This window comes from Erythranthe guttata, chromosome 14, assembly GCF_056151865.1.
Source record: "Erythranthe guttata isolate IM_541 chromosome 14, IM_541, whole genome shotgun sequence".
Taxonomy (NCBI): Eukaryota; Viridiplantae; Streptophyta; class Magnoliopsida; order Lamiales; family Phrymaceae; genus Erythranthe; species Erythranthe guttata.
Window position 1 is genome coordinate 22,075,146 of NC_142546.1, and position 21,450 is coordinate 22,096,595.

At 34.4% G+C, this 21,450-nt stretch overlaps 6 protein-coding genes and 1 long non-coding RNA gene across 8 annotated transcripts; 4 read left to right on the plus strand and 3 right to left on the minus strand.

The window, feature by feature from the left end:
• Positions 1-346: 346 nt before the first annotated feature.
• Positions 347-5,174, minus strand: HDA9 (histone deacetylase 9). Its single transcript, XM_012983095.2, has 14 exons — positions 4,844-5,174; positions 4,611-4,723; positions 4,387-4,504; positions 3,738-3,812; positions 3,431-3,650; positions 3,190-3,253; positions 2,982-3,074; positions 2,788-2,896; positions 2,593-2,642; positions 2,416-2,506; positions 2,209-2,279; positions 1,665-1,763; positions 1,486-1,552; positions 347-571 (listed from the first exon to the last, which is right to left on the minus strand). Exons 1-14 carry the CDS (start codon positions 4,878-4,880, stop codon positions 486-488), a joined length of 1,293 nt encoding a protein of 430 aa, XP_012838549.1. The 5' UTR covers positions 4,881-5,174; the 3' UTR covers positions 347-485.
• Positions 5,175-5,957: 783 nt separating this feature from the next.
• On the minus strand, positions 5,958-8,057 carry LOC105959072 (uncharacterized). The gene is made up of 3 exons (XM_088813940.1): positions 7,890-8,057; positions 6,324-6,482; positions 5,958-6,227 (listed from the first exon to the last, which is right to left on the minus strand). Exons 2-3 carry the CDS (start codon positions 6,477-6,479, stop codon positions 6,180-6,182), a joined length of 204 nt encoding a protein of 67 aa, XP_088670066.1. The 5' UTR covers positions 6,480-6,482; positions 7,890-8,057; the 3' UTR covers positions 5,958-6,179.
• Positions 8,058-9,572: 1,515 nt separating this feature from the next.
• Positions 9,573-10,894, plus strand: LOC105959074 (uncharacterized). Its single transcript, XM_012983097.2, has 4 exons — positions 9,573-9,916; positions 9,996-10,106; positions 10,207-10,287; positions 10,578-10,894. The coding sequence occupies exons 1-4, from the start codon at positions 9,698-9,700 to the stop codon at positions 10,650-10,652; spliced, it is 486 nt and encodes a 161-aa protein (XP_012838551.1). The 5' UTR covers positions 9,573-9,697; the 3' UTR covers positions 10,653-10,894.
• A 2,104-nt stretch (positions 10,895-12,998) lies between these two features.
• LOC105959076 (Stress responsive A/B Barrel Domain-containing protein) lies at positions 12,999-13,691 on the plus strand. Its single transcript, XM_012983098.2, has 2 exons — positions 12,999-13,198; positions 13,282-13,691. The coding sequence occupies exons 1-2, from the start codon at positions 13,077-13,079 to the stop codon at positions 13,487-13,489; spliced, it is 330 nt and encodes a 109-aa protein (XP_012838552.1). The 5' UTR covers positions 12,999-13,076; the 3' UTR covers positions 13,490-13,691.
• Positions 13,692-14,580: 889 nt separating this feature from the next.
• Positions 14,581-15,446, plus strand: LOC105958859 (uncharacterized). The gene is made up of 2 exons (XM_012982863.2): positions 14,581-15,165; positions 15,292-15,446. Exons 1-2 carry the CDS (start codon positions 14,688-14,690, stop codon positions 15,384-15,386), a joined length of 573 nt encoding a protein of 190 aa, XP_012838317.2. The 5' UTR covers positions 14,581-14,687; the 3' UTR covers positions 15,387-15,446.
• Positions 15,447-16,652: 1,206 nt separating this feature from the next.
• LOC105958700 (uncharacterized) lies at positions 16,653-19,489 on the minus strand. Of its 2 annotated transcripts, XM_088813430.1 has the most exons (3): positions 18,566-18,653; positions 18,328-18,447; positions 16,653-16,876 (listed from the first exon to the last, which is right to left on the minus strand). In XM_088813430.1, exons 1-3 carry the CDS (start codon positions 18,601-18,603, stop codon positions 16,714-16,716), a joined length of 321 nt encoding a protein of 106 aa, XP_088669556.1. In that variant the 5' UTR covers positions 18,604-18,653; the 3' UTR covers positions 16,653-16,713. The 2 variants fall into 2 exon arrangements, with proteins under 2 accessions (XP_088669556.1, XP_012838162.2); XM_012982708.2 differs by having other exon boundaries at positions 16,667-16,876; positions 18,328-19,489.
• Positions 19,490-19,539: 50 nt separating this feature from the next.
• On the plus strand, positions 19,540-20,887 carry LOC148765444 (uncharacterized). The gene is made up of 2 exons (XR_016029600.1): positions 19,540-20,182; positions 20,457-20,887. It is a non-coding gene; the product is annotated as an uncharacterized LOC148765444 (long non-coding RNA).
• Positions 20,888-21,450: the final 563 nt, after the last annotated feature.

The following is a 21,450-nucleotide window of genomic DNA, read 5'->3' on the forward strand; positions in this document are numbered from 1 at the left end:
CCCCTCTCCATTGGAGATGCTCTAACGAACCAAATTTGAACCCATACATACTCTCACTCGATAAGTTATAAAACTCTGCTCGAACTCGGTTGTAAAAAAAATGATCAAATATGTAAAAATTATTAAGCTACTCTAGCTCGATTGTGTTTAGCTTGTTCGAGCTCTCAGTTGCTTATTGAACCAAACTCAAACACAACTTCGAAAGCTCGATAAAAATTCGACCTTCGCTGAGATTGTTTCATCTATGGACTATGATTTAATAAAGCTTTTTTTCTTGCAAATAAATAAATAAATAATATTTTAATGTTCCTGCTAATAGACAAAATAATAAATATACACACACAAATGGTACCTAAAGACAATATTAGTTACTGTCATATATTTACATTTTGACAATACATAGTTAGCCAAACAAAAAAAAAGAAGGAAATAAAATTCTCCGATCGTAAAACTATATGATTCATCCGAAAAGGGGGATTAACTCTCTATGAATCATCCATATTCTGATCATTGTCATTATCACCGTCGTAATATTCGTCGTCACGCTGTACTTGCTTGTCTTGTGCATGTCCTGGCAATACATTACAAATAAACGTAATTATTGCACAATTATTAGTATTACTGTTACAAAAATCGTTTTATCAGAAAAAAAAAATCAGGGAAAAGTAAAAGAGGCTTGATCAAAGGTGGTTGTTTTAACAGTAAGGCTGTGATTGGTTCATGGATTTCAAAATAAGGAAAATGAAAATGTAAAAGAAAAGGAAATCAAGGACTTTTGAAATCCCAGTTGTGTTCGGTTCCTAAGTAAAATGGTGATGAAAATGGCTTTGTGGAAAATCATTTTACTTACTTTTGTTTGGTTTCTAGGAAAAAATGTGAAAATGACAATAAATTATTAAATGGGGTAATTTTATTTTCTATCAAAGATGTAAAAAGTAAAAAAAAAAACTATTATATTTAAAAAAGAAAAAAAATACTGTGATTATGAATCTAATTTAATAATTTATTGTTATGATGTGTGTATGTGTGTGAGAGAGAAGAGGATGAGGAGGAGAGGAAAGGAAAAGACAAAAGAGGGAGAGAGACGAGAGAGAAAAGATAGAGGGGGGAGAGAGAGAGAGAGGGGGAGAGAGAGAGAGAGAGAGAGAGAGAGAGAGAGAGAGAGAGAGAGAGAGAGAGAGAGAGAGAGAGAGAGAGAGAGAGAGAGAGAGAGAGAGAGAGAAAAAAAAAAAAAAAAAAGGGAGAAAGAAAGGGAAGAGAGAAGAGAAAAGAGAGAATAAGAAAATTACATGGCATTTTCATCACTTTTCTTGAGGAAAATGCATTTACCTAGTTTTAGTGTAATTTTTTTCTCACTTTTTCCATGTAATTACATTACCTAGCACTTTACCTTGCAACCAAACATGAAAAACAATTTACCTAATAATTTCACCTTTTTACTCATTATTTTCCTTAAACGAATCAGACCCTAAGACTTTCACTTACGATTCACACGCTGATCGGGATTATGCTGGTCTTCATCAAAGTCGGGAATATAAAAATCCGGAGGCACCTATAAATTACAATGCGAATTCCGAATGTAGCAATGTTAATCTATTGAATTAATCAATAATGAATGTTTAAATATAATTGGAGTAGAAGAAGTTGAATGTGTATTTATTTACCTCTTGCATCTGTACACCAGGAGCGTGTTGGATGGCGCTAAGATTTTCACACACTTGCTGTCGGATAGTGTTGAGATACGATTTGCTATTTAAATTCTCCTGCCAAATCAGCAATTTAAGAAGATACGAAAAACTCGAATATCACTTACTTTATTCCAAGACCCAAAGTAAAATATGTGTGCATAAAGAATTAACTGACATAAGTTGATTCAAAACAAAAATCGGGCAAATTACGGCCACCCCCCGTAAGCCCAAATTACGAAAAAAAGAAAAACCCCTCTTGTTTGGATAATTACAACCCTCCGTCCAACTATGTATTGTATTGCGAAAAAACCCCTCTTTCAGTAGGTAACTTTGACACCATAAGGGTGGACGTGTAAGACAATACATAGTTGAGGGGTGATTATAATTACCAAAACATGAGGGGGGTTTTCGTAATTTGAGCATACCTCGGGGGTGGCCGTAATTTGCCCTTAAAGAATAAGTCCAGAATAAGTCCAGGTAGCAAAAAGGAGCGTTAATCTAACTATTGTGCTGCACATACCATGTGTCCACTGGGACATTTCAAGGAGTAATCCGGAGCAAAATATTTGATGTATTCATTTTCCGGGATCTCTACAAAAAAATATATATATATAAAAAAAAACGAGATACGAGTGAAATTAGAGACGATAAATATATATAAAAGTAACAAGAAAACTATGTCAGACAATGTTAAGAATCAAGTTCCACGAATGCATCATAAACATACCATTAGGGAGCTCGACATCCAAAAGAGCACCAGTCTCCACAGTCCAACATCTAGCAACGTTCTCTTTAGTGTATCCTCCCCCTCCAGTTACCTGCAACAAGAATACACTTTTTCAAAGTGTAACAACAGGAAACTGTACGGCCGTCAACTGTATGTATACTCTATGCACATGCCTACCAGCAAAGGCAGATTTAGTTGCTTCACAAACTTAACACAAGCTGCATGCCCTGCATGCAAAAATCAAACACGAAAATAAACTAATTTAACTGTCCGATTAGCTACAGGATTTGATTTTTTTTTTTAATATATATATATATATACACACACACACGCGCGTATATAAAAAAAATTGTGAAATTACAAGAATATCACCATCAATGGAAAGGTTGAAGCAACCCAAACGGTCCCCGGCAAGTGAATCAGCACCACATTGGAGAACAATAGCTCCAGGTACATAGCACTCCATAACCTTCAGAATGATCTGCAAACATGACGGGGTGAGATAGCTCGTATTTTATCGTTGCCCAACGAGAATCAGCAATAACAAAAAAGTTGTTAGAAATTACCATTTTGAAGAGACGAAAGAAGCTGCCATCATCTATTCCGTCTCTTAGAGGGACATTTATGGCATAATTTTTGCCTTCTCTTTCTCCTACGTCCTTCGGAAATAAATAAACCCAAGGTGCAGAAATTTTTCAACAATGATACAAATTTATAAAAACAAATAAAAAAATTAATAAATAAATAAAATAAAAAATTTGGTTGAGGAAGCACCTTGACATCACCTGTTCCAGGAAAGAACATGTCCCCGTACTTGTGAAAACTAACAGTCATCACCCTGCCGTATCAAAGGGTACCATTTTAATTATTATGTCACACTGATATACGTTATATTCTGTTCCACCGTTATTTATTATCCTCTAAATCTATAGACGTACAAATATGCTTAACTGAAAACTGGTCAGCATCTTCAGTTAAAGGAGATTTTATATACCGTTCTAACACCTAATAATACCTATCGGTGAAATAAAAAGCTTCTTCGACCCCGTCACCATGATGCACATCAATATCAATATACAGCACACGCGCATGATACTTCAAAAGCTCCAAAATTCCCAAAACTAAGTCGTTGATGTAACAAAATCCAGATGCCTCACACTTCTTCGCGTGATGCAATCCACCAGCCCAATTTATTGCAATGTCGCACAGCTTATTATTCAATCTACGTGCAGCATCTGCCATAAGAAATAAGCATGGCTGGATGAAGGTTGTGCAAGCAAAAAAACGATGGGAGAGGCACCGTATATGGCTAGAGGATTTACCTATTGTACCACCGGCATAAATTTGACAGAACTCAAACAGGTTCTCAAAGATCGGACAATCTTCTCCAAGATTATCTACAAGGAAATAGTAGGCATTTGGAAAACTGCATTAAAGCAAGATGATCTGAAAAACCATGGTCTCGTATTTGATCAAGTAATCTTTCTTCTGTATGTTACGAAACTAGACAATAATTCTTCAAGAAACCATGAACAGTTGTGGCTTGCCGTATCGCATAACACCAGGAGACAACAGTGAGAGTGTTTATTCGGCAATCAACCAACCAAGCCACTAGGTTAGTGCGATCAAACGATTGTGACAATTTCAAGAAGTTCGAAATTAATATAGACAAATTTATGATTTTTATTATAAAGTAGTCATTAAAATGCACCTAAATTCCAGGGCGGACAAATTGACGGGCTCGACTAAGTGTAGAATTTCATAAGTTAGGATTAACTATCAGTAGTATCAAGCAACAGACAAACAGACAGAAACTTTTTTTTCATCACAGGAACTTTTTTTTTCGTATAATTTCATCACAGGAACTTTTTTTTTTTTTTAAATCTTGCATTTCGTCATAGCCCAATAAACGAAAAGGCGTGGCTCGTATTAAAATGCCATAAACTCAATAGGAATACGAAGGGACATTACGTTTAACCATCTCGTTCGAGAACAGCTCCTGAGTATCGGGAGTGATTCGCTGCAGAAACTCCACGTAATCCGGAGAATGGAACTGCGCTAGCTCCACGGGATACGCCTTATGAGGCCTCTAACAATTCACAAACAACTCATCAGCGAAAACAAACTGGAAATGTAGACAAATTTAGAATTGGGAAATTTAAAAAAAAAAATCAAATTAAGGAAAGAAGACGAACATAAATTTCCATCTTGTGGTGGAGATCATAAGAGAGAACCAAGTGATGGGTCATGCACAATCGGTGCGGTTTCATCGGGTGGTTCGGCCCGAAATAAACGTTGCCCACATCCCCTGCAGTTCAATTTCTCCGGTTAACACAGTTCCCATTGTTTTCACACACATAAACACATATAAAATTGAAAATTAAATTGCAAAAGGGGAGAAAACAAAGAGCAGATTGCACAAACGAACCGTCATAGAAGTAGGAGATTCTGTCCTTGCTGCGCATACCGGAGTGAGGCTGGGGTTGTAGAGACGATTAATAATTGAATTTATTCAGTATTTGTCTGCACTGCCATTGCCGAAAACTAAGAAAAATGAGACGTAATTGCTGGTGAAATCAAAAACCCTAATTTCCGTTCGAAATTTCAAGTGGTGTTTGTTGTATTTAAAAAAAACCAGGTTGAGTTCTTTGGTCCTAGAAAAATATTGAAATTTGTTCTTCAATAATCACACATAAATAAATCATGACAGATTTTATGGTTTCTTGTTTACTTTTTCTTACAGTAAAACCAGAGTCCACAAATATTTAATACTACAACCACACCTCACTCAAATATTTTCTCTCATATTTCCTGCATAATAAATAAATGGTAAATTAATCATACACCCCTGAGGTAGGGTAAAATAACTTTAAGGTCCTTGTGATAACAGTAATTACAATTACCCCTGAAACATTGTTAGAAACCCTAACGGTAATATGCATTGGGTAAGTTATTCCGTTAGGATTCTAACCGATTATTACTTTCAGACTGTAGATGAGACAATATAGAGCTGGGAGTGACATGGCTCTCTAATATTTTGTAAATCGTTATTATTTTATATAACATTTATAAATTTTATTCTATGGTAGTATTAGCGGCCCTGGGAGAAACAAGTATAGTGCATTTTATGTGCCCAATGCATGAAATCTTGGCTCCGGTAATTATTTCAGGGGTGTAACTGTAATTACCAATATCACGTGGACCTAAAGTTATTTTAGCATACCTTAGGGTGTGATGTAATTTACCCAAAAAAATTGTTTTGGATTATTTATTATTTCATATTTTAATGATGCATTGGACAAAAATTAGTACCCATTGAAGCAACAATTCTTGTTATGTTTTGAATTTTTATTTTCTAACAGTATAGACAGATATATAACGGCCAACTCCTAAACCTTTTTTCCGATAAACAACTTGAATTACATAATATTGTCAGTATTTTATTTTATAATATCATTACATGCACATTCAACTATCTAAAAATGCCATATAAAAAAAAAAAGTTAGCACCAAAATTAGTTTACAAGGAAGCACCGTCAACAAACGAAAGCAATGCCGTAAATTTCGCAGTTTATTTCACAAACAACCAATTTACTCGACAGTGGACTAAAATTTTCAACCTCGTTCAAAGGGAAAATACAATCACTAATCAAATAGTCTGCATTTAGAAATTATTAGCACTGAACAATGCAGATAACGAATAACAAAACGAGTTTCGAGATCCAAAAGGCTCGAAAAGTTACAGCTTCCGTATGAATCGATCATCATTCCTTCTTTCCAATCCCATTAGACATGTTATAGATCCCTCTTCCCTGTCGTACGGTATTTGTCGATTATACAGTTTGAATCTAAATTATATATGGAATAAGAATTGAAAAGGCCGATAAAAGATAAGAAAATGAACTCACGATAAGAAACAACGAAGAACTTGCCAAAGCCAAAGGAATGGCCACAGAGGTGATCTTATCCATTGGCCCTTTTAGATGTATGTGTTTGTGTATGCTCTGAAAAAGCCTTTGCTTCTCGACGAGAATCTCTCTTGCCCTAAACGGAGTTTCAGACATCCTGCACGATTTGAATTAAATATTTTAATCTACGAAACTTGCATGATCCAGCAGAAATAATTCAAGCAAATGTAATACAGAATGCGATAGTGATCACAACCAACCAAGAATAATTGAACGACGAGAAGATTAATTGACACCTTCTCTTCCAACGAACATCAAGCTAAAAGCCTTGTTATGTCAAAGAAAGATGCTTGTGAATCTAGAAGTAATATACTTGCACAGAATTTTCCGTGTTGCCTATTTCCTTGTATACTTGATCCAATATAATAAGCTTAACGGATAACATAATGAAGTATCCGAAGTAAATGCATTAAATTACGAGACCAAAATTTCACACGTTGACAAGCAAGAAATCATGCAAGCAAATCATGATGAATTTCATTGATACATACAAAACAACCGCTTCTTCGTAAGAGAAAAATGGAAAAGAAAACGAAACTTCTTATCTACTGAAGATATGAATTTAAGAAATAATACTGCAGGCAGTTTCAAGCTATTATTAACAAGCAAAATACTATTGATTTATCTAGTCAATCCCCTGTATTAAAAAACGTGTTAATTAGGATCCATGAGTCGTATCACACACTTTGCTTTGCATATAACTACCAAACAATAATTCAAGTTCAGCTACTCACAGTAGCAACGAACTACAAACAAACTCAACCCTTGCTTTAAAACATTTTCAGCAAACAAGAACATGCAAGAAGATCCAATACCTCAGCAAATGAACTTTCATACATAGAAACTCACTCGAGATCGGTTTTCGTACACCATCTCTATCTTTTCATGTAGTGGCTACTTCTACTTATAATTCCACTTTATTTTTTTTCTTATATTTACCTTTCAATCTCTTTCTTCGGCAATGCAACCATGAATTACCGACAAGAAATGCCAAAATCGACAACAAAAAAGTATCAAACGTGTGCAACAAGATACACACACACATCATGCATAATAAAATGCATTCATAAACAATAGTTTGATGGAATTATAGCTAATGTATAATATGTCCCATTCTTCCACCAGCCCATTTATTAATAATCGCAGCGAAATTCGTACAATGTAAATTCCCACCACCAAAAAAACACACAGAAAAATATGAGCACACAAATTAGGTACAGTAAGATTATCAGCTCTACCAAATCCAACGCATGGATGGATCAATAATAATAACCGGTCAAAATTAACAGAAATTAAATCCAACCAACCAAATACCAGGTCAAAAATTAGAATTAAGATAACAGATGGTAAGAAAAAAAAACCCTAGATTCATCACCCAAAAGTTCATCAATCAACACGGCAGGGAAAGTAACAAACACTGAATGTAATTAAAAAATAATAGCACCTGAACAAAATAAAATAAAATAAATTGATCCGACAGAAACAGAAAACCGGACTTGCCTGAGGGAGTGCGGTGGCCGGAAAAACAACGATTGAATTATAAAAAAGGTAGAATTCAATAAAACGATGAACAGATTAGGCGAAATGAAATGAGCAGCAGAACAAGGTTGAAATTTTTTTCCGGCGAGTATTATGCGGAGTTTTCGTTATTAGCTGATGGATTGGGCCTATAATCTAAAGTACTGGATTACCGGGTCGAAATAGCCCATTAGCCCGCAAATCTAAGTACCGGAATAAACGTGTTTTACTATGCGACTATTTGATCTTATAAGGTTAAAAACGCGTTTTCAAAAACTATCACATAGAAAGTGAACTTTAAGATTTCCTAAAAAAAAAAAAAAAAAAAAAAACTTAAAGAGTGTATTTGGCTGAGTTTTTATAAGCCGTTAAAAAGAGTTTATACCATTTTTAAGAGCTTATAAATTCTTTAAAGTGTTGGCATAAAAATTAATTATAAAAATAAGATATAATGATTAATGACTTAGGTGGTGTTTGCAAAAACTTTTACAAATAGATTACGAGTTTTTTTTTTTGCTCATAATCTATTTTTAAGTGTTTACAAAATGAACTTTTGCTTTTGTTTATTTTAAAATAAGCAACTTTAAACTATAATTTGTGGAGCACCCATGACCCTGCTTTTTCTATTTAAGTTGATTTTCCAGTAAATTTGCAAACACCCTCAACTTTTAGAAATAATCACTGTAAATGAACTTAACTCACAATCCATAACTTCTGTTTTTTTAATAAGCTTTTGCAAACACCACCTTATTAGTTCTTAAAACAACTTATCAAATGTAATAGCTTATCAACTGTTTAAAATAAATTTAGCCAAACAGAATCTAAATCTGCACTTTATGTGGGGGTGTTTCATACTAGTTTATTAAGAGAATAAAGCTATAATATTTGCATTAAAGAGAAAAAAATAATTGAATTTGTATTTTGTACAGCTTAAAAGTTGAAAATTAATAGATATAAACTTGAAAAACAATTGATACAAAGGAATTAGAATATCTTTAGTTTCTTTAGACCAAATAAATAATAAACTTGTTAATAAAGAGATTTGATTTGTCTCCTACTTTGTCTTAGCCCCCAAGGCTTTTCAATTTCCATTTTTATCTAAGTAGGTGAACTCTTACTATCCACCCAAGCAACAAAAACTTACAGCCCAAGCACCCATTGTAAAATCCGTAATATACGCATACGTGCGTAAAAGAATCGAGTCGAGTTGAACGCTTGAAATATTTTTCAAATTCGTTTTTTTATCGAATTTCTAAAATTGCACCTACAATTTTATTTTGATTAGCAGTCGGACCTAGCTTTTAATCAAAGATCACCACGAATCAAATTCGAGTACTTTGATTTTTCTTTCGTACGTATTTTATTAAATCGAGCTCGAATAAGCTCTAAAAATCGAACTCAAATACCAAATGTAAAGGAAGTGCAACAGTAGTTAGTAGATTCTGTCAAATTACCTACTTATGAAAATAGTATCTTCACCAGCATAAACACAGGTATAGTTTTTTTTTTTTTTTTTATAATTGAATTCACATTATTTTTTATACTTAAATATAAGACACTAACATTCACTAGTATAGTTTCAAATTAATTAACTGAAGTAATTATTACTACATTGGTCAAAACAGTAATTAACAAGATAAAGATGTCTTCACACCTATAAAAGCTAGCAAACAGGGAAAAGAGAAACATCATTCGAATCACAAAAAAAAAAGGAAGGAATAAATAAATAAAGCAAAAGAAGAGAGAAAAAAATATTACAAGTTACAAAAATATCCGGTCCATTTCATTTGAAGCAAATGACAACAGAGAAGAATCAAACATCGATGATCAATCACATCGGCAGCCCTTTGATGAACGAAGAAACGAGAGACGACGAAATGACGAAAATGACCTTGGCTGCGTTTCGTGCCAAGGAAGAAGATATCGAGAAGAAGAAAGCTGAGGTCCGAGAGAAAGTCCATTCGCAATTAGGCCGCGTTGAGGAAGAAACGAAGCGCCTATCTGAAATTCGTGAAGTGAGCGATGTGAATTACATTTCTTCGTATTAAATTTTCTTTTTTGTTATGTATAGTTAAATTGTAATTAATCTTGTAGGAGCTCGAAGCGATGAATGATCCAATGAGGAAAGAAGTTGCGATCGTTCGCAAGAAAATCGACCTACTTAATCGGGACTTAAAGCCGTTGGGACTTAGCTGCCACAAGAAGGTTCATTATCATTTATCACAATAATTTGTTACCAAGTTATATTACATATATTTTTTAATCTATTTATTTATTTTATTTTTTATTTTATTTAATTTGACAGGAAAAAGAATACAAGGAGGCACTGGAGAGTTTCAATGAGAAGAACAAGGAAAAAGGGCAGCTAATATCCAAACTAGTTGAGGTAAATATATAAACTCAATTTTTTTTATGAACGCCAGCAGTGGCGAAGCCGGGATTTTATGTTCGGGGGCCGAATGCATTTTTTTTTTTAGAGAAGGCCGTTAATGCTACTATACTAGACACATAAAAGAATTAGATGTCGATATAAAATAAAAAGGATTTGAGAAGTGTTTGGGGGGCCATGCCCCCCCCCCCCCCTCCCCTAGCCCTGTACCGACTCCGCCACTGATCACCAGAAAATTTGCGAATTGTACTAACTTTTTTTTTTTTCTCAATACAATTTATTTACAGTTGGTGACTGAAAGTGAGAAACTGAGATTGAAGAAACTTGAGGAACTTTGCAAGAACATTGATTCTCTGCGCTAAGAATTACTGTAATTATACAACCTTTTGAAGAATTTACAGCTGTTTTCTTTTTTTTTTTTTTGTGTCTAATTTTTGGTTTGAGTGTGAAGGTATACAATACCACTTACAGTAAGATTCTTAAAATTTGGCTTCCTGCATGTAATACTGATGTTTTAATTATTATTATTTAAAAAAAAAAAAAACAGAAATGTAATGGTGATTTTATTACAGAATGAGAAATACCATATTGACAGTTATTTTTATATTTAGTGGTTTTTTTGATATATAAATAGATGAAAATTGACTATTAGTTTCTATGATTGATCCGGGCCTGATAATAATAAAGGGAAGAAAAAAGAGAAAGCAAAAGCCCATCACTGTTTAGTTTACTACCCATTATCAAGCCCATTAACTCTGAGTTCTGAGTTCAATTTCCGAGTCACGAGTTCATTTAAAACATAAAATGAAAATATTGTTTGCCACCTAAACGTGTCCTTTCATTTTATTTTTTAATCTCAGTTCCTTAAATAAGTGATACAATATCAAGGATTGAGTTGAGTGTTTTATTTATTTATTATTTTATATATTAAATGACTATAAAATTGATAATATTTTACCTAACGGACAAATTGAATATATAGATATAATTTTCCAGAATTATGAAGCAAGAATCGTATTGTCAATTCAAATCCAATTTATGAATTATGAAGGATTAATAATGACTGGACATGTGGTCTGAAAAATCACCAATAACTTCCAATTAGCACAAAACAAATTAAAGAGAATAAAAGCATAATTAATATTATTAATTGGTGCACTGCATTCATATATCATAGGAAAATAATGCTGTCTTATTATTGACGTAAGCATGACGAGACCAACTACATGCGTAGTAGTGGCATCACATGAGACTAGAATAGTAGAAGCAGCTCCATTTTTTTTAAATCACTTTTACATATATATATATATATATATACAAAGTTGTTTTTAAGATAATCGACTCTGATTTAATATAGTGGGGCACATATAATAGATGAATAATTGAAATAAGTGTTAGGTATGTGTAATGAGATGCGTTACTATTATTGTCGACCACAAACTTGTGTTTGTCGCAATATAATGATTCTTCGCTTTCATTATATATTGCTAATTTGCACCTTTACTTTTATCATTCAGCAGAAGCTATTGTTATTTCATATTTGTACTGTGAGAAATTTTTGGAAAATGTTGACTGCATTTACCTCTGTTTTTGCAGACATATAGATATACAGATATATACAGAAATTATTCAGAGTTTCCACGTTGGTGTGCACGAGGGCTTGGCTTTTTCTGTCGGCAAATAACCTATTGTGTTACGAGTAAAAATTCATGGTAAAAATGATAAATAATGAATGCATGATAATGGCATCAATTCTAATATTGTTTCCATAATAGGCATTTCAGTTGTAAGAGAATATACTAAAATAAATAGAGTTTAAGAAAAAAAAAACAAGTAGTTACTAGGACTAGAATTGTGATACATTAATCATTAATGAAATGAATATTATTATTATTTTTACTAACAGATAAGTTATGAACTGCTAAACTCTAGCGATTGGAGAAGCTTAGCTTTCTGTTACGGCTCAGTTTCCTATGTAATTAACGTGTCTCGTCAAGAAAACAATCGGGAGTGCAGGCATCAACAGTTTAGCACAAAGCACAACACAAAGCCCAGAAAACTCGGAACCCTAGATCGGAGCATGCAAGATCACTTAGATCTCGACCAACTCTTGTACCTAATATCCACAACCTCACATAATATAAACTCTCGTGTTTTCCACACCTAGAAGTCGATCTCGCTCGCTCACGGAAGAACAAAGATCTTGAATCTAGGTTAAGATTGTGTGTTAGTAATAATATACATAAGTGGCAGGCAAGTGACGTTACATCATCAACAAATCGTTCATGTACCATAGTACAATTCACATGCACATTGACATGCAAAATTGGCTTAGGGATTCTGAGATTTCTTACCCGAAAAAACCGGGTATTAAATCTCATTTCACATATTACACTACATTTATTTTGTATGTACTTACTTTAATTTGAACTTTGAAGTAGAAAATTCAAAATTAAAGCCATATTTATTATTTAAAAAGAAAAAAAAAATTTAAAAACAGGGGCTAGTGGGAGTTGGTCCCATAACTGTTTTTACAAATATTGCATTTCAGATATTGTCTTGTAAAGAAGAGACTGTGCTTCATGGTACAATCACACTTGTGACTACTTCCTGTCTGTATATCTATATCTATATCTATATCTATATCTATATCAATGTGTGTGTGTGGGGTGAGTGTGTATATATATATATATATATATATATATTAGATGGTTATTGTGAATTAACCTCACAAACAATATTAATTAGTTGAGAATACATTTACATTATACAAAAAGAAAAAAAAAATGGCTACAGAATTCAAGCATTTGGTGCTGGTGAAGTTCAAAAACGACGTCGTAGTGGGAGATGTTATGAAAGGATTGGAAAAGCTTGTGTTGGAAATGGACACTGTCAAATCCTTCGTTTGGTAATTAGTCTTATTATATATATATATAATATTGTAACAATATAATGTTTTTTTTAATTAATTAATTAATAAAAAAAAAACAGGGGGGAGGATATTGAAAGCCATGAAATGCTGAGGCAAGGATTCACGCACGCTTTCTTGATGACTTTTGGAAGCAAGGAAGATTTCACTGCATTCACTAGCCACCCTACTCACGTTGACTTTTCGTCAACGTTTTCAACTGCTGTTGACAAAGCTGTCCTTCTTGATTTCCCGTCTGTTACCGTCAAACCTCCTCCTGCTGCTGCCTGATTTTGGACAAACACATGTTTTTTTTTTTAATTTTAATTATAATATAATTAATTAATAAATAAATAATGGGTTTATGTCTAAAAGTGTGTGTTATTGTGCGTGTTTTGTGTGCAGTTCTTTGCATCACTGTTTCTTTGTAATCTGATTTGATTTTGGTTGCTATAAGAGGGGTTCCCATGGATTTGTTGGAACTTGGAATTAAGCGACTGTCTTTTACTAATTAATAATTTTTTTTTTTGTATGAATTTATTTAATCAAGCTAGGGTGGTGAGCGTGGGCTTAATTTGAAAAGACTGGATTTTTTGCTCTGCTTTTCGTCCTGGAAAACTGTGGTAAATTGGTAATAAATCCAGCGAGCATGCAATAATTATTTATTTATTTATTTATTTATTTTCTAAGATCGATCTACTTTTTTATTTCTCTCTTTCTAAAAAGGTGGATTCGTTTAAAGATTAAAGTAGAGGGATCATAAGTCACAACTACCCTTTTTCATGGTTTAAAGAACCAATGAATAAGTCCGCATCAAGCTTGTTCACTGCAGTATACACATTTCATATGGTTTACGTATTATTTTACGAGTAGAAAGTTTATCAAATACATATGCGGTTGTGTGGTGGATTATTTTGTCAAAGAAGAAGGGCAAATTACGGTAGCCCTGAGGTATGGTTAATTTACGAAAAAACCTTATTGTTTGGTTAATCACAACTTATCACTTAGCTTTGAATATTCTTACACGTTCATTCTTATGATGTCAAATTCAACATCATCTTCTAGATTATATATGTGAAATGTTCTCTAGTTTGTATTCATTTAATTTTGTGCAGAAATGCATTTTCAGATGCATCATAATCTGATGTTTGCAAGCCAAAAGACACATCTTATGATCATCTTGTTTCAAAACGTCGAGCTCGAACGGAATAAAACGAGTACAAACTTGAGAATATTTCACATAATATAAAAGATTTCACTAAGGGTGAATCTCTAAAAAAATTTATAATTGAGATGATGATTGTGATAGGGTAATTCGTAATTTGACCTTAATCGTAATTAAAAAAGAAAAAAAGAATAAAGTAGCAGCAGAAAGTGGAGTAGATATTCATATTATTACTCCACATTTATATTCTCTTTCATCTCATTTCAATTCCCTCAAATACTTCCTTCACTTTTAATATAAAAAAAAAATCAAAAAATCAAAAAAATGCAGAGATTGAAGAAACTCAACTATCTGATCCACATAGTTTTCCTAATTGTGATGAAGATGTTCTTCATGTATCCATCTTCAGCATCAGAAGAAACCCATGCTGCAGTAAGCTATTCATGTGGGGGCATAATAGTAAAACCACCATTCCTTCATAATAATAAAGAAAACTCTTCCCAACTCTTGATCTGCAAATCCGACAAGCTCTATTTCAGGACAACTGTCGGTGGTCTTCTTCTCCAAGTTTCTTCCATTGACTACACGCACAGACACCTTACCATTTCTCACACATCTTCTTTTTCTAATAATAAAAGTAATTATAATAATATTAATGTGAGAGGAGTAATTGAGGAGCAGTTGGGTACGAGGATTTCATTTGATATTCCAGATCACGTGCCTAATCCTTGCAACGAGTGTGAGAAGCCTTATGGTAATTGTGGGGCTGGATTGAGATGCGTTTGCCATCCTAAACAATGCAGTGCGTCTCTCTCTCTCTCTCTCTCTCTCTCTCTCTCTCTCTCTCTCTCTCTCTCTCTCTCTCTCTCTCTCTCTCTCTCTCTCTCTGATATATTATGGTAATTAATAATTGGGTTTGAATTTGCAGGGGATAAGGTGATTTCAGGTGGAGCAGTTGTGAAGCCATGTTGTGATATGTTACTGGTTTTGTTCATCGTGTTGGGGTTCTTTCGGGGATTTTAAGGTTGTAATTAAACTCAAAAAAGAAAAAGAAAAAATTCAACATGACACTGTTTCTTGCTCTAGTTTTATTTGTATTTTTATTTTTACTAGATATTTATCGAGTTTTGGTATATGATGATGCTTAGAAAATATACGAAAATATTGAAGATCCCATGGTTTTATGTTATGTGATTAGGGGTGAAAAATTGGAACTGAAATTCTGATTTCGGCCCTGTCCGATCTTTTCCGATTTTAGAAAAAAATAAAATTAATCAGAATTCCAGAAATTCCAATTCCATTTTTTTCTGAATTATTTTTCGGATCAGACTATATATGAGATTTTGATTTCTGGTCGGATTTTATTTTATGAAAGTACATTTTATATGTTAGGTTACAACAAATTTGGAATTTTTTGAATTTCGCCTATCCCGATACCAAAACTTCTGATTTTGGAGCGATTTTTTTTCATTCCAATTTATGAAAATTCTATTTTCAAATTTTCCGATATTTTGAAAGGAATTGAAATTGGATTTTCACTTCTGGAATGAAAAGAAAAAATCAATTCTTTTCGTTTAAGTACTAATCTTAATCCGATATGTTCGATTTTCTCCCAATATGTGATAATTAGATATGGGGAAACAATTGCTGAATTCTCTGATAGTGTATGGTTCATCATCATGAAAGGCAAGAAAAAAAATTCAATCTTTGAATATTTTAAAAGATTGCAATAATAATCTAGCTATCTGCTTTTAACCATCCATTTTTTTGTCATTTAAAAAAATAAATAAATTATTCTTCTCAATTTAATTACTTGGACAAAATGCACTTCACCCTCTATAAATTTCTCATTTTTGCCTTTCCCCTGTAAAAACTCAAAAACTGAATAATCCCCCTTCAAAATATTATTTGGTTACACTTTGCTCCATAAGTCAATTTTTGGTGGGCATTGACCATTGCGCAACAAAAATAACATTTTAAATGGGCAATGTGCAAAAAAAATAATGTTTTAAAGGGGTAACGTGCAAAAAAAAAACATATAAAGGGGCTACGTGCAACAAAAATACTCAATTACGATGAATAATCCATCGAAATTTTGACATGGGGGCAATGTGCAACAAAAATAACATTTTGAAGGGGAACATTCACTTTTTAAAAAATTGAGGGGGTAAAGTGCAAAATTAGAAATTGTTAGGGGGTGATGTGCAATTTTCGTTAATTAATTTAACAGTACTCATTGAAGAACAGAACCAGTACTAGCAACATTAACTAATAAAAACACACACACACACACACTCATATATATTAGATTCTCGCAGACAACATATATCTGATATATAAATAATACTAATTAATGATAGACAAATTTAATTTCTTCAGAAACTTCACTAGTGTGAATGGAATATTCTGCGCATTCATTTTGCACAGTCTTCTTCTTCACCTCAGCAACTGCTCCCAATTCAATGTCTTCTTCGGCCTCCAATTTATTTTCATTGTCGTCTGCTTTATTTTCCCTGGATATTATTTGAATTTGAAAAGCAACAAATAAAGCAATTTTCATGACAAGTGTTGTGCAGAGGAAAAAGTATAGAGACAACATGGCTGTATGTATAATGTATGTATGTATAAAATGTGAAATATATTCAGCCTCGTTTTTTCCAAAAAAATATTTGAGGATGTCTCTGCATTTAATTTGATTTTGACCAATGGAAACACGATTTATGTAATCTGATTTTCATTTTATGCAACCAGATTTTGTCCGTCAACTTGTATTTACACATATGGAGGCAGTGGTAAAATAGTAATTTTGTAAAGAGTATGTATAGATTAAGAAGATAATCTCTTATTTATCAAAGAAATCTGTGGATAATTTCCAGCAAATTTATCCCTTCTGTCAAAGCCATCTGCTATGAATTCCTTAAATATGTGGATAATTTTTTTTTATCTGTAGATAATATTTTTTTTTAATTACTTAAAATATGTATTATCGGATTTTATGTTTCCAACAAAATTAAATGAGTTTATAAATTATGGCACTGGCCGGAAAAATTTGATGAGAAGATTAATTTTGATGCGACGGCGATAAATCCACTGGATGTCATAAGGAATTGGGGTCCTAGCTAGGTCGCATACGGGTGAATGTGTAGGATAGAGATCTATGTGTCTACGACGTTATTTGGAGCCAACGGCAACAGACTCAATGGTTGCTTGGTACACGATTGAGAAGAAGAGTATTAAACGAGGGGAATGTTAGTATTATATATATATTATCACATCTATCTCAAGAGTTCGAGAAAATAAATCAAGCTATGGTAATATTTTGGCCGGTACACACGTGCATCGACATGAGAGTTTGAGTTTTTCTCATCAAGTAGCCATATTAAACGACAAGGAAACCAAGTAGCGTGCGTAAAGTTGCTAGCTCGTCTCTCTTTCAAGGGTCCGTTTTAGTTCAACACATTTACCTTTATCCATTCAAAACATTGTGTTCAACACTAGTTATATATAACTAGTGCGTAAAGTTGCTAGCTCGTCTCTCTTTCAAGGGTCCGTTTTAGTTCAACACATTTACCTTTATCCATTCAAAACATTGAGGTATGGCTAAATTACGAAAAACCCTTCTTAGTTGGGTAATTACAGCCACCCCTCCTTTAAAATATTTTTACATAAAATTCGGTTATTTACATAAAATGTTGTCGTACCGAAAATTTGGTTTGGTTTTACGGATTTAACATCCTTAAATTTAACTCTGGAGGGATATTTTCGTAAGATAATACATAGTTGGAGGAGGTGGCTATAATTACCTAAACAAGAGGGGAGTTTTCGTAATCTGATCCCACAACTCGGTGGGTGACCGTAATTTGCCCTTGATTCAATTACTAGAAGTTCTTGTATTGATTTTGAAAAAAATTAAACTAAAATACAAAACACTGTTATCTGCTACGAATTTATCACATGTCCTTACAGGGAGGCGTAGATCATCAAAGAGAAGTCAACTCCACAATCTTGACCCTTGTACGACGTCGTTTTATCGTCCTCCTCCAGCCGCCACAAACTGCTGTCGGAACCAGTACTCCTCCTTGTCCTGAACATAAACACACCAGCATTTCCATTACCATTACCATTACCATTACCATTATCATTACCATTACGCTTACGAAAGAACCAAGCATGAAGATCCCACATAAGATCAAGAAGCAAACCATCCAAGAAAATCGTCTGATTCCCTCTGAAATTCCATTTCAGCCTCTTCACATTCACCACCATCTTCTTATCGATACACACACTCAGAACCCAGTTACCCACATTCTTCTTCACCACCCCTCCTCCTTCCTCCTCCCCGCTGCACCGAATCGAAACGTCGTGGGCCCGGCCCGAATCGCCGAACCGGGTCTTCGTCGAGTAATGTGCCGTCCCGCCAGAAAAGTGCTCCCGACGGGAAACCAGCGAGAATTTTGTTCCGGGTTTCGAAATGGGTTGTCGTCGGGTCAAGTCTCCGAGGACCAAACCCGGTTCGGAATCGATGGTGATAAGGATGTAGTAACCGGAAACGGGTTCGGGTCCGGTTTGGTAGCGGGCGGAGGAGAGATCCCAAGAGATATCGATCTTGGTGGTGAGGCAATATTGGATGGATTTGGTGCCTTTTAGCTTTTTGAATAAGCGTGGATTCGTGTTGAGTTTGAAGGTGGTTATTTCTTCTTCTTCTTCTTTACCGAAAATTATGGTGAGGGATTGATCAGAAGAAGGTGTGTTCTTGGCCCAGGTGATGGTGATCATGGGTATTTGTTTCTGAGTGGAGACAAGGGTTTTGTAATAACACGTGACGGAATTTAGAATTGAAGGGGTGGAGGAATCTGGAGAATTAATAATGTTGATGCATGATTTGTCTGAAACTACCCCTACTGCATATTCACTTACACATGATCTAATATCTCTCATTTTTCTTCTCTCTCTATCTCTGCGTGTGTTTGTGTGTTTGTGTGTGAGAGAGAGAGAGAGAGGAGAGAAAGAAGGGGAATTGAGACTTAATTTTGTTTTGTTGGCAGTTGACATAAATATAAGAGAGTTGGAGAGAAGTGTGCTGCAAAATAAACGACGACAATGGCAGTTCACAGTTGTTTTGCTTTACTTTGATATTTATCTTATCTATAAATAATTTTGCATATTTGAATAAAGAGTTAACTGCGAAAAATCCCCTAAACTTTGGACGTTTTTGCGCTTTACCCCCTGAACGGAAAAAAGTTGCACGAGCATACCTGAACTTGTTAAATTGTTGCACCGATGATTAAAAAATCCATTTATAGCAAAATTCCTGCCTGAATTGCACACGTGCAACTCACACGTGAAAATGAAGGGGCAATTTCGTCAATTCACAAGACTTTCAGATAAAAGAATAAAAAGAAAAATTGAATTTTGTTTTTTGGGGGTAAAGGAAAAAAAATGAAAGCGGGTCAAAATAACCCGGAAAAATTCATCTGGGATTCGATGAGGAGTACATCGGTGGTGGGGCAGCTTCTTCACAAGGTAAAGCTCTGCCCAAGCTAATGGTGTGGCTGATTCTGTTCGTTTCCGCCACGTATGTTGTGTACGCATTGAAGCTGGTTTCCACCTCCCACACGGCCGCCGCCGCCTGCGGCGGCGAGGACTTATTCTCCAATCGCCACCCACAAACCGTCCGCCTTGCCGAACCGACGGCCGGAAACTTATTCTCGAGAAAATGCATTCAGAGGTACCCTGGTTTGTACGGCTCCGATGATAGAATGCAGGCTTGTATGGCTGAACTCGGTGTCCCACTCACTAAGGAACTCGGTTTTCACCAGGTCAGACTTCTCGCCTTAATTTCTTTATTTTTTTAATTGAATTTTTTTCTTTTCTGTTTCCTGTTTAGTGGGGTTTCTGTTTTCATTTGGGATTTAGCATTTATGCGTGTGTGTGTGTGTGTGTGTGTGTTTTTCCCGAAATCACTACGAAAAAGGGGAAGAATTTCTACACTTGAAAGCTGTGACCAAATTATTATGAATTTTCGATATGAATTCATTGGAGATTAGGGATTTTTCATATTGAATTTTTAGTAATTTTATATGATAATTTCAGATGGTGGTGCGGCGGCGGTGGAGAGAGATGGTGGTGCGGCGGCGATGGAGAGAGATGGTGGCGCGGCGGCAGTGGAGAGAGATGGTGCGGCGGCGGTGGAGAGAGATGGTGGTGCGGCGGCGCTGGAGAGAGATGGTGGTGCGGCGGCGGTGAAGAGAGATGGTGGTGGCGGTGGTGTGAAAAATCTTCCCCTCTTTTGCAGCAAGAGGGACACGAAGAAGATGGGTGGGCTTTTTTTCTTTTTCTTTTTTTATTTTTCCTTTTTCTTTTTTTTCTTTTTCTGTTCTCCTTTTTTTTTATTCTTTTATCTGAAAGTCTTGTGAATTGACGAAATTGCCCCTTCATTTTCACGTGTGAGTTGCACGTGTGTAATTCAGGCAGGAATTTTGCTATAAATGGATTTTTTAATCATCGGTGCAACAATTTAACAAGTTCAGGTATGCTCGTGCAACTTTTTTCCGTTCAGGGGGTAAACCGCAAAAACGTCCAAAGTTTAGGGGATTTTTTGCAGTTAACCCTTGAATAAATGATGTTGATTTTTTTTTCAAGTATGACTAAATGTACAAGTCCGTTGCCAAAACAAGTATCAGAAAATTGAAACTTCCGAAATTCAAAAATGAAAAAAATACTATTCTTGAAATAGGAAATTATATTCTCATTCCAATCGACGGAATTCGAAAATCACATCTCAATTTCCATCCCCTTTTTTTTTTTTTTTTTTTTTTTTTTGAACATCTGAATTGGTGTTTTCACCTTATGTAACATCTACAAAATTCTACTGGACTAACGGACAATTAATTTTTGAATTAACTATTAGATCGATCGTTTCTTTCTATTAGTGACAATTGACAAATATTGATTACTCGTATTAAACAACACGAGAAGATTACAATATTTTTTCTTTAATCAAATAACCACCGGGTTGATTCAATTCAACCCATTTAAAAAAAAAATTGATTTTTTTTTTCTTTTATCGTAGCCAAATAAATTTGAC

Excerpts from the sequence above, each read along its gene's own strand:
- LOC105959072 (XM_088813940.1), bottom strand. The coding sequence starts at position 6,479 with ATGTCTGAAACTCCGTTTAGGGCAAGAGAGATTCTCGTCGAGAAGCAA. Across the intron at positions 6,228-6,323 it reads GTTCTTCGTTGTTTCTTATC|GGAAGAGGGATCTATAACAT; the intron begins GTGAGTTCATTT and ends ACCGTACGACAG.
- LOC105958859 (XM_012982863.2), top strand. The coding sequence starts at position 14,688 with ATGCAGAGATTGAAGAAACTCAACTATCTGATCCACATAGTTTTCCTA. Across the intron at positions 15,166-15,291 it reads TTGCCATCCTAAACAATGCA|GGGATAAGGTGATTTCAGGT; the intron begins GTGCGTCTCTCT and ends TTGAATTTGCAG.
- HDA9 (XM_012983095.2), bottom strand. The coding sequence starts at position 4,880 with ATGCGCAGCAAGGACAGAATCTCCTACTTCTATGACG. Across the intron at positions 3,075-3,189 it reads CTGGAACAGGTGATGTCAAG|GACGTAGGAGAAAGAGAAGG; the intron begins GTGCTTCCTCAA and ends TTATTTCCGAAG. Across the intron at positions 2,643-2,787 it reads CTTCAACCTTTCCATTGATG|GGCATGCAGCTTGTGTTAAG; the intron begins GTGATATTCTTG and ends TTTTGCATGCAG.
- LOC105958700 (XM_012982708.2), bottom strand. The coding sequence starts at position 19,415 with ATGTCAACTGCCAACAAAACAAAATTAAGTCTCAATTCCCCTTCTTTC. Across the intron at positions 16,877-18,327 it reads TTGATGATCTACGCCTCCCT|GGAAAATAAAGCAGACGACA; the intron begins GTAAGGACATGT and ends AATAATATCCAG.
- LOC105959074 (XM_012983097.2), top strand. The coding sequence starts at position 9,698 with ATGACAACAGAGAAGAATCAAACATCGATGATCAATCACATCGGCAGC. Across the intron at positions 9,917-9,995 it reads GCCTATCTGAAATTCGTGAA|GAGCTCGAAGCGATGAATGA; the intron begins GTGAGCGATGTG and ends TTAATCTTGTAG. Across the intron at positions 10,288-10,577 it reads TAATATCCAAACTAGTTGAG|TTGGTGACTGAAAGTGAGAA; the intron begins GTAAATATATAA and ends ATTTATTTACAG.
- LOC105959076 (XM_012983098.2), top strand. The coding sequence starts at position 13,077 with ATGGCTACAGAATTCAAGCATTTGGTGCTGGTGAAGTTCAAAAACGAC. Across the intron at positions 13,199-13,281 it reads ACTGTCAAATCCTTCGTTTG|GGGGGAGGATATTGAAAGCC; the intron begins GTAATTAGTCTT and ends AAAAAAAAACAG.